This window comes from Rhinopithecus bieti, unplaced genomic scaffold (genome assembly GCF_001698545.2).
Source record: "Rhinopithecus bieti isolate Rb0 unplaced genomic scaffold, ASM169854v2 scaffold_315, whole genome shotgun sequence".
In the NCBI taxonomy this organism is placed as follows: Eukaryota; Metazoa; Chordata; class Mammalia; order Primates; family Cercopithecidae; genus Rhinopithecus; species Rhinopithecus bieti.
Window position 1 is genome coordinate 771,918 of NW_016803481.1, and position 9,850 is coordinate 781,767.

At 41.6% G+C, this 9,850-nt stretch overlaps 1 protein-coding gene across 1 annotated transcript in view; it reads left to right on the forward strand.

The window, feature by feature from the left end:
* The window catches only part of KIF13B (kinesin family member 13B), a 131,210-nt gene that overhangs the window by 52,614 nt on the left and 68,746 nt on the right, over positions 1-9,850 (forward strand). The window contains exons 17-20 of the mRNA XM_017884560.1: positions 848-997; positions 1,277-1,405; positions 7,522-7,692; positions 9,249-9,406. Of these exons, the coding sequence (XP_017740049.1) occupies positions 848-997; positions 1,277-1,405; positions 7,522-7,692; positions 9,249-9,406 (608 nt within the window). The remainder of the gene's footprint in view (positions 1-847; positions 998-1,276; positions 1,406-7,521; positions 7,693-9,248; positions 9,407-9,850) is intronic.

Genomic DNA, 9,850 nt, shown 5'->3' on the forward strand with positions numbered 1-9,850 from the left:
CTTTTTTTTTTTTTTTAATTTTAATTTCTGTGTTAGTATAACCATTTTTTTCCCATAATTCATCCTCAATGTATTTTCAGATTAGAGAAGGACATGCTCCTTGTCTCAGTTTTTTTTTTTTTTGAGACGGAGTCTTGCTCTGTTGCTCAGGCTGGAGTGTAATAGCACAATCTCAGCTCACTGCATCCTCTGCCTCCTGGGTTCAAGTGATTTTCCTGTCTCAGCCTCCCGAGTAGCTGGGATTACAGGTGCACGCCACTGCACCTGGCTGATTTTTGTATTTTTAGTAGAGACGAAGTTTCACCATATTGGGCAGGCTGGTCTCAAACTCTTGACCTCAGGTGATCCACCTGCCTCGGCCTCCCAAAGGCGTGAGGGCTCACCTTCCATTAGCAGAAGTGTATCTGATGACTTGCTAGGAACAAGCAGAGCAGATAAGAATTACTGTCTTCCCCAAAAGAAAGGTGAAGTGTAGTTTAGCACTCTCTACTTCTTTTTCTGGTCAACATGTATTGTTTATTTTGTGGCAAGATTTCCATGTAAAGTAGAATAACTGCTAAAAGTAATGACCTGTTACTGGGATTGCTCTGTCATGAGTGAAGGATGCTGACTTCCATTGTGAATGGGAATGACCTCCATTGTGAATGGGAATGAGGAAGACTGTGTGTGGGAGTAATAGAGTGCTGTGCTTCAGCAAAAACTTTAGAGTGTTTTACTTTAAAAAAATACAAGAGTCAGGATGATGAAAGTTAAGTTTAATGACCTAGAGTGCATCAAAAAGCAGTAGGTGGAATGCATTTATTGTAAGTGGTTATTCTGAAGTTGTATGTTCTCAATCTCTTTACAGGTCATACGATCGTACTTCAAACGTGCTGATCCATTCTATGATGAGCAGGAAAATCACAGTCTGATTGGGGTGGCCAATGTCTTCCTTGAGTCCCTTTTCTATGATGTGAAGTTACAATACGCTGTTCCCATCATCAACCAGAAAGGAGAGGTTGGTTGGTTTTCTCTTTGTGCCTTGTTTCCTGTAGAGAACAGTTTAAGAAACAAGAGGGTGGTGATGGGATATTGTTGCTATTTTTTGTCAGTAATGTGTCTTATTAATACCTGTGTTTCCAAGGACTCTGAGGGCAGAGTAACTGTCAGAGACTAGGCCTCTAAATTCCCATACACCATTAACCTGACACCTTGACTCTAAAAGAGAAGAGAGCTCGTCTTAAGGGAGCACGAACCAAATCTGGAGAAATGTTTCTGCCTTCCCCCATTGCTGCAGGTGGCAGGCCGGCTGCATGTGGAGGTGATGCGCATCAGTGGTGATGTCGGGGAAAGGATCGCGGGAGGGGATGAGGCAACAGAGGTCTCCTTTGAGAAGGAGACCCGGGAGAACAAACTGGTGTGCATGGTAAGTCCCAGCTTCATCCTAGTATTACATTGATATAAAAGTCATTGCAGTTTTTGCCATTACTTTTAATGGCAAAAATCACAGTTACTTTTGCACCAACCTAATAGTTCAAGTGGGGCTGATTTTGAGAACTGCAGGTTGTTAGATATAAGTATCATGTTCCTTTTCAAATTTTGGAAGTAGAGCAGAGCCTCCCCCACTCAGGAAAATGCAAAATCCCCTCCTTCATTTCCAAACACCTAGTGGGCCCGACCTGCTGGTGGCTGAGAATCCCCACAGGAACCAGTTATAAAAAGAAGGTGGCGGGAGGGGGGCAGGAAGTCAGCAGGGGGCGTAGGTGCTGTGTACAAGTGAGAAGGAGGTGAGGTGAGGCGAAGGAAGCCTAAACCTGACTCTTAATTCATAGCTCATCCTAGAACCAGTCCTCTTTCCCAGTAAACATTTTTAGAATTGAAGCTGATGTTGAAGGGAGTAAGTTACGTGTTAGCCACAAGGTAGCATGAAGCTGGAGCTGTTGGAGTCGGGCTGCTTTCTGTAAGGCTTTGCATATACTGAGGGGGCTTCTGGTGTTTTAGTTACTTCACTAGGAGGGGGAGGAATCTTAATTCACTGAATGGTTCATTTTTATTATATTGTACTTGATTTCAGAGCAGCTTCTTTGAGTCATATGATGATCAGAGATGGAGACATAGGGTTGATGACCCCACAATGGCCCATTTTAAAGGTGATGGACTAGTAAATACAACTCTCAAATATCACCTTCTGCTATTAAAGTAAAATAACATACAAGGACACTTCTCACTTGGGAAATGTATCCTTATTATGGAAAAAAAGTCGTACATTCTGAGTAATATGAGCCTTCTAAAATGAAGTTAAAATACCATGTTTTTTAATGGAAGATATCAAACATATACAAAAATAGTGAGAAATGTGTTACTGATACCCATTCACCTTCACTCCACAATTATCACCTATGGTCAAGCTTGTTTCATTCATACACGCAGCCACTTCTGTGCTGCCCCCTCTCTTAGCACCCCAGGCACCCCAGCATCGTATCTTACCTGTAAATAATTCAGTGTGTCTCTCCAAAAGATGACTCCTTAAACCAGTATAACCATAGTTGTCAAAATTAGTAATCTGTCAAAAATTAATAATTTCTTAATATCATAAAATTGTCAGTTTCCTTAATTGTCTTGGTTGGTATATCTCTTGGGTCTGTTTGAATCTTTAGGCCCTGGTATGCTCATGCTGTCTGACTTGCTCGCTTTCTCTTTTTGCCTCTCTCACCAAACCTGCAATTTATTGTAGAAACTGGGTTGTTGACCTGTAGTTTCCTATAGTCTGGATTCTGCTGATGGGTGTTACTTAGCATGTTAAGCTGCTTTGCTGAAAATTGGTAGTTAGGTATACACGTGTTACCTGAGGGAGGGAGGGAGGGAGGCAGCCAAGGTACTTTGTAGGTGGTGGCCTGTGTTCTTCCATCAGGAGCCACATCTTGTCTGGCTGTTTGTCTTTTGGGGATGATCAGCCACTGATGATTATTACCTAGATGCATTATTTTGTTAGGAGTTACAAAAGAATGGTCCTATAATTCTATTGTCATTTCGTTTTTCTCCAGAAAAAATCTTCCTATTATCAACTGTTTTACTCTACAGAGATAATATATATAGAAAAGGAAGGATAAATGCTCCATCTCTCCCTTTATTTACAAATTTTATTTATCTTTAAGACAGAGTCTCGCTCTGTCACCTAGGCTGGAGTACGGTGGCGTGATCTCAGCTTACTGCAACCTCCACCTCCCAGGTTCAGGCAGTTCTCCCGCCTCAGCCTTCTGAGTAGCTGTGCCACCATGCCCAGCTAATTTTTGTATTTTTAGTAGAGACAGGATTTCGCTATCTTGGCCAGGCTAGTCTTGAACTCCTGGCCTCAAGTGATCCACCTGCCTCAGCGTCTCGAAGTGCTAGGATTACAGGTGTGAGCCACCATGTCCAGCCTAATTTTTAAAATAATAAATTGGTGTTCCAAAATGTGACCAGTGGGTTTTTTTTTTGTCCTTAGTCTTAACAGCATGATCATGAACTCTTGGACTTAACCATATTTGGTGTGTGTCTATCTGTTGCATTCACTACCTGTATTTAAACACAAATGTTCCCGTCTTTGGCCAGTGGGAGCTACTTCACTTGGCCCTTGACTGGGATAGCTTTCTTGTTTTCTGGTGTGATGAATATTCTGATCTCATCTTGTGTATTTCCTGTCCCAGACCTGGAATCAGCCATTTCTCCAAGGAACCTGATTCCTTTCAGTGGGAAGTGGTTTTGAGAGACCATATACTGGCATGTAATAGCCTTTTATGTAAAAAGGACAAGGACAAATAAGCTATATGACAATAAATAAAACACTGGTAGAAAAACAAAAGAAATCAGCCTGGAGACAGTTAAGATATCATGGGTGATGAGTATAATTAGCCCTCAGAGAGGTCTGAATTTGTTTTTTTGTAACAAGGCTATATGCACATATTAACATCTTCATGTTTTCACTGATATAAAGTAAAGTTCGTATGTTTAAAACCTGGGCGCAAGCATCAATCCCTGCAGACATTCCTGGGCTCCTCTGTCTTGAACAGCTGCAAGTTGAAGTCTGTAGTATTCTGACACCTTGTGGTGGTTTTAGTTTTTGTGTGCAAAAATTTTTTTAAAAACCCCACAAAACCCAAACAGCCTGCGTTCATTTCTTATGGCTAATAGTCTTCGTTCCTGGCAGTCGCATTCCTGAGAGGTTGCCTGTAGACGAGAATTCAGCATATTAAATCTTGTTTCTTGTCTATTTTAGCATTAAAATTGTGATTAATTTTGAACGGAAAAAAAGGCTTTCAGATGGCATTTAGTCACAAAGAAGTATGTATTGAACATGTATCTACTCAATACCTGTTATAGGGCCGGGCGTGGTGGCTCACGCCTGTAATCCCAGCACTTGGGGAGGCCAAGGTGGGCGGCTCACGAGGTCAGGAGATCGAGACCATCCTGGCTAACATGGTGAAACCCTGTCTCTACTAAAATTACAAAAAAATTAGCCGGTCGTGGTGGTGGGTGCCTGTAGTCCCAACTACTCGAGAGGCTGAGGCAGAAGAATGACATGAACCCAGGAGGCGGAGCTTGCAGTGAGCTGAGATTGCGCTGCTGCACTGCAGCCTGGGTGACAGAGCAAGACTCTGTCTCAAAAAAAAGAAAAAAAAAAAATGTTACAGGTCTCTCTTATTTCATTTCATTGGTGTGGTCAGTCTTACCTCTGTTGAGTAAGTTAGCTACTGATATTCCCATTTCACCTAGGAGAAAACTAAGCCTAAGAAAACTAAGAATTTAAGTAATTTGAGCCAGCACACAAGCTGATAAGTGGGCAAGATTTTTTTTTTTTTGAGATGGAATTTTGCTCTTGTTGCCCAGGCTAGAGTGCAGTGGCATGATCTCAGCTCACTGCAGCCTCCGCCTCCCGGATTCAAGCGATTCTCCTGCCTCAGTCTCCCGAGTAGCTGGGATTACAGGCATGTGCTACCACGTCTGGCTAATTTTTTGTATTTTTAGTAGAGGTGGGGTTTCTCCATGTTGGTCAGGCTGGTCTCGAACTCCCAACCTCAGGTGATCCGCCCGCCTCGGCCTCCCAAAGTGCTGGGATTACAGGAGTGAGCCACCGGCGCCCAGCCGAGATATTTATTCTATTTCTTTTATGTAACTCCAACATCTTGTAATTTTCCCAAATGCCATATTGCCGCACCTTAAATAATATAAATATTTAAAAACACTTAATGAGAAAATGATGGTTTTTAAAAACTTGGTGGAAAAATTAATTGCAGAGTACTGTTTGCTCAGTTTGGTTTGGAGGAATAAAATATGTCAGCCAGTCTGTCTTTCATAGCCTGTCAGTAAGTAGCTATCAAGGTGTTTCAAACTCCTGTTGACATCACAGAAAAGATGAATTGTAGTGGGGGTTCCTGTTTGTTGCTAGTGTGTCTGGTATGGAAGAAAATAGAATTATCTGGTTTGTGTAATTTTGTGTGTCATCATCAATGCTTCCTGAAATGTGTTTTTGTTTGTTTGCTTGTTTGTTTTTTGAGACAGAGTCTCTCTCTGTCACCCAGACTAGAGTGCAGTGGTGCGATCTCTGCTCACTGCAACCTCCGCCTCCTGGGTTGAAGCGATTCTCATGTCTCAGCCTCCGGGAGTAGCTGGGACTACAGGCATGTGCCACCACATTTGGCTAATTTTTGTATTTTTGGTAGAGATGGGGTTTCACCATGTTGGCCAGGCTGGTCTCAAACTCCTGACCTAAGTCCTTGGCCTCCCAAAGTGCTGGGGTTATAGCCTGAAATGTTAAGGTTATGTTTGTGGTTTCTGAACTACATGAACTCTGATGTCATATATTCAGATTTATTTTCATTAAATATATTTACTGGAGGTAGATTAAATCATACAACATGCAGAAAGTGACCAAGTGAAAAATATGATTTATGATTAATGCTCAGTCATGTGAAAATTGGTTTAATCAGTTATAAAGTCAGAATTTAGCTTAACTGACTTCAGGATTTCATTTTCTTTATAGTTGGAGAAGATTTAGAATATCGCAGTTTATCACAAAAACTCCAAATTAAAAAATCAACCTAGGCCAGGCATGGTGGCTCATGTCTATAAATCCAGCATTTTGGGAGGCTGAGGCAGGAGGATCACTTGAGCTTAGGAGTTCAAAACCAATCTGGGAAACATAGTGAGACCTCATCTCTACTAAAAATAAAAAAAATTAGCTGGGCATGGTGATGCACACCTGTGGTCCTAGCTCCTCGGGAGGCTGAGGCTGGAGGATCGTTTGAACCCTTAAAATTGAGGCTGCAGTTAGCCATGATTGTGCCACTCACCCCAGCCTGGGCAACACAACAAGACCCTGTCTCCAAAAAAAAAAAAAAAAAAAAATCTAATGCTGCCCACCAAAAGAAATATTAAAAATATTTGGGGCTGGGCACGGTGGCTCAAGCCTGTAATCCCAGCACTTTGGGAGGCCGAGATGGGCGGATCACGAGAGATGGGCGGATCATGAGGTCAGGAGATCAAGACCATGCTGGCTAACATGGTGAAACCCCGTCTCTACTAAAAAATACAAAAAACTAGCCAGGCGAGGTGGCGGGTGCCTGTAGTCCCAGCTACCAGGGAGGCTGAGGCAGGAGAATGGCGTAAACCCGGGAGGCGGAGCTTGCAGTGAGCTGAGATCCGGCCACTGCACTCCAGCCTGGGCGACAGAGCGAGACTCCGTCTCAAAAAAAGAGAATATTTGGCTGCTTAGAACCTGTTATAGGCGTTTCTTCTGGGGCCTTTGGATCTGATTAGACCTGTATCTCCAGTTGCACTTTGTTACAACCACACCCTGCCCTCCTGGTCCAGAGCACGCTTCCTTTGATACGCCTTCCCCGCAAATCTGCATAGGGAAGGCTTTCCGTAAACGGTGCAGAAAATGGTCAACATTCACCGTCTTCACTTCCCTTCCTTCTCCCCCCACATCTTTAAATTATACATTTCTGGTGCTTTTAAGTTCTCCCAAACAGTGTTGTAATATCGTGTAAAATCTTCAGCTGAGAACCTTGTTCCTTTTTATACTTCAAAATATCAAATCCATGTTTTGCTCTTTCCTTAATATTTGTTGTTTCTTGGCACATACATTGATTTTGTTCTTCATTCGCTGTGCCTGACAATCTTGTTCTGTTCTATGGCATATCTGTGGTTGGCCAAGTTCATATCATTGAAGAGTGCTGATGTTTGAGATCTTTCTTCATCTGAATTGATGATGATGATTCTTATATTCTGAGAAACTAATATTTAAATGTTCTTAGACTTTACAACGTCCACCTCTGTAGTCAAGGTCCTTGTAACCCTGCGTCCACCCTCTCACTAAATATAACAATTGCTACCGCTATTTCCCAGATGCAGAAGTCCAGTCTCAGGGTGGTTGGGATTTGGCCAACATAAACATAAGCACCTAAATTAGTGACAGAGCTGGGACTGGAACCTGCAACTCTGACTCTGAGTGCTTGTTGGAACCCTTGGGTTTCAAAACACACAGCCTTCTTTTTCCTTCAGGTTAAAATCCTCCAAGCTACTGGGTTGCCACAGCATCTGTCCCACTTTGTGTTCTGCAAATACAGCTTCTGGGATCAACAGGAGCCAGTGATTGTCGCTCCTGAAGTGGACACCTCCTCATCTTCCGTCAGCAAGGAGCCGCACTGCATGGTTGTCTTTGATCATTGCAATGTGAGTTTGTTTTCCAGAGTAGGTCAGCATTTAGATTACTCACGTAAAAACAAAACAGAAAATGAACCTTGTTTCTTTGAATAATTGTGCCAGTATATGTGTTGTAGAAGTTTCTGTAGAGTGTGGGGATTGAGTAAAAAGCGTCAATGCATCTATACTCCTCCACAACCCAAAGGTAGCTTTTGCATGAGAAACAAATACATATGTATGTATATATGCATATTCTTCTCCAAGGAAAATCTATGTCCTATATTGGATTATTGGAGAAATTATCTAAAACAGTTAAGAAACATATTTTAGAGAAAGTGAACATAGGTAACAGAGAAGAACTAACTTTATTGGGCACTGAATGCTCTGTGAAGCTCTCTGTTATTCCTTCATTTGGATCCTCACCGCAGTTGTCTTTGTTGATAGTGCATTTTTTTGTGTTTGTTTTGTTTTCTGTCACCCAGGCTGGAGTGCAGTGGCACGATCTTGGCTCACTCCAACCCCTGCCTCTCGGGTTCAAGCGATTCTCCTGCCTCAGTCTCCCAAGTGGCTGGGATTACAGGCGCCCACCACCACGCCTGGCTAATTTTTTTGTATTTTTAGTAGAGACAGGGTTTCACCATGTTGGCCAAGCTGGTTTCGAACTCCCGACCTCAAGTGATCTGCCCACCTCAGCTTCCAAAAGTGCTGGGATTACAGGCATGAGCCACCACACTCGGCCAATAGTGTGTGTGTGTGTGGTTTTTTTTTGTTTGTTTTTTTTTTTTCTTTCCTTCCCAGCTGAAAACACAAACAAATCAGAGAGGTCATTTTGCCCAAAGTAGTTTTTCACTGGTTTGTCCGTGGCTGGTGACCAGCAGAATGTGGACTGTTGGGTCCCCCAGTCTTTCTTGCTCTTGCACCACACTTGATCCATTTCATCTCTTTTAAGAGAGAGTCCTCTTTCTAATCCGTTTGAAACCAAAATACTTCAGTGCATTAAAGATAGATAGAGAGATGGAGACAATAACAGAGATAGGAGATTCTGTGATTTCTTTAATAAACTGTTTTAGAGCTAAATCCTAATTGCCATGTGTTATCTTATAAAGATGGACAGGCTGGGAGAATTTTAGAAATTAGGTCTTTTTTTGGTGCTAATGATTTTATTTCCTTTCTTTCCTAATAGAGATAGTTAACTTTCTAAAAGGGGAAGAAATGTTTTGCAACACACTACCTTATTGCATATAACTTTTATATCAACACGTTATAGATCAGTGTTGTAACGCTTTATACAATTATGCTTTTAAAAATAGCTCCCAAAATATTGCTAACAAAATAGAATACAATGCTGGTCTTACATACTAGACTTTTGATCTGAAAAGTTTTTAAAAATTCAGACTTATAGTTATGTTTAAAGTCAGCCTTTTGCCATCTGAGCATTCATTATGGGTTTTAGATGATAGTTCTGTATAACTAAAACATTCCGTTTTCTATTTTTTTCCCTGATACAATTAAGTATATGATGTCTGGTATAAACATAAGATTACCAGAAAGAGTTTGCTCTTCTGTAATTAGCTATTGTGTTTCAGGAGTTTTCTGTTAACATCACTGAAGACTTTATCGAGCATCTTTCCGAAGGAGCATTGGCAATTGAAGTATATGGACATAAGATAAATGATCCCCGGAAAAACCCTGCCCTGTGGGATTTGGGAATCATCCAAGCAAAGACACGTAGTCTTCGGGACAGGTGAATATTAGATGTTCATCTGATTCCATTTATATATATAAGTAATTTTTTTTTTTTTTTTTTTTTTTTTGGAGACAGTCTCATTCACTCTGTCACCGAGGCTGGAGTGCAGTGGCATGATCTTGGCTCACTGCAGTCTCTGCCTCCTGGGAGTAAGCAATTCTCTTGCTTAAGCCTCCCGAGTAGCTGTGATTATAGGCATGCACACCACACCTGGCTAATTTTTGTATTTTTAGTAGAGACGGGGTTTCACCATGTTGGCCAGGCTGGTCTTGAACTCCTGACCTCAAGTGATCCACCCACCTCAGCCTCCCAAAGTGCTGGGATTACAGGTGTGAGCCACCATGCCTGGCCAGATTCCATTTAGAATTTTTAAAAATTGCTGGAAATTAGTACTGCCATTTATTTATTTATTTATTTATTTATTTATTTATTTATTTATTT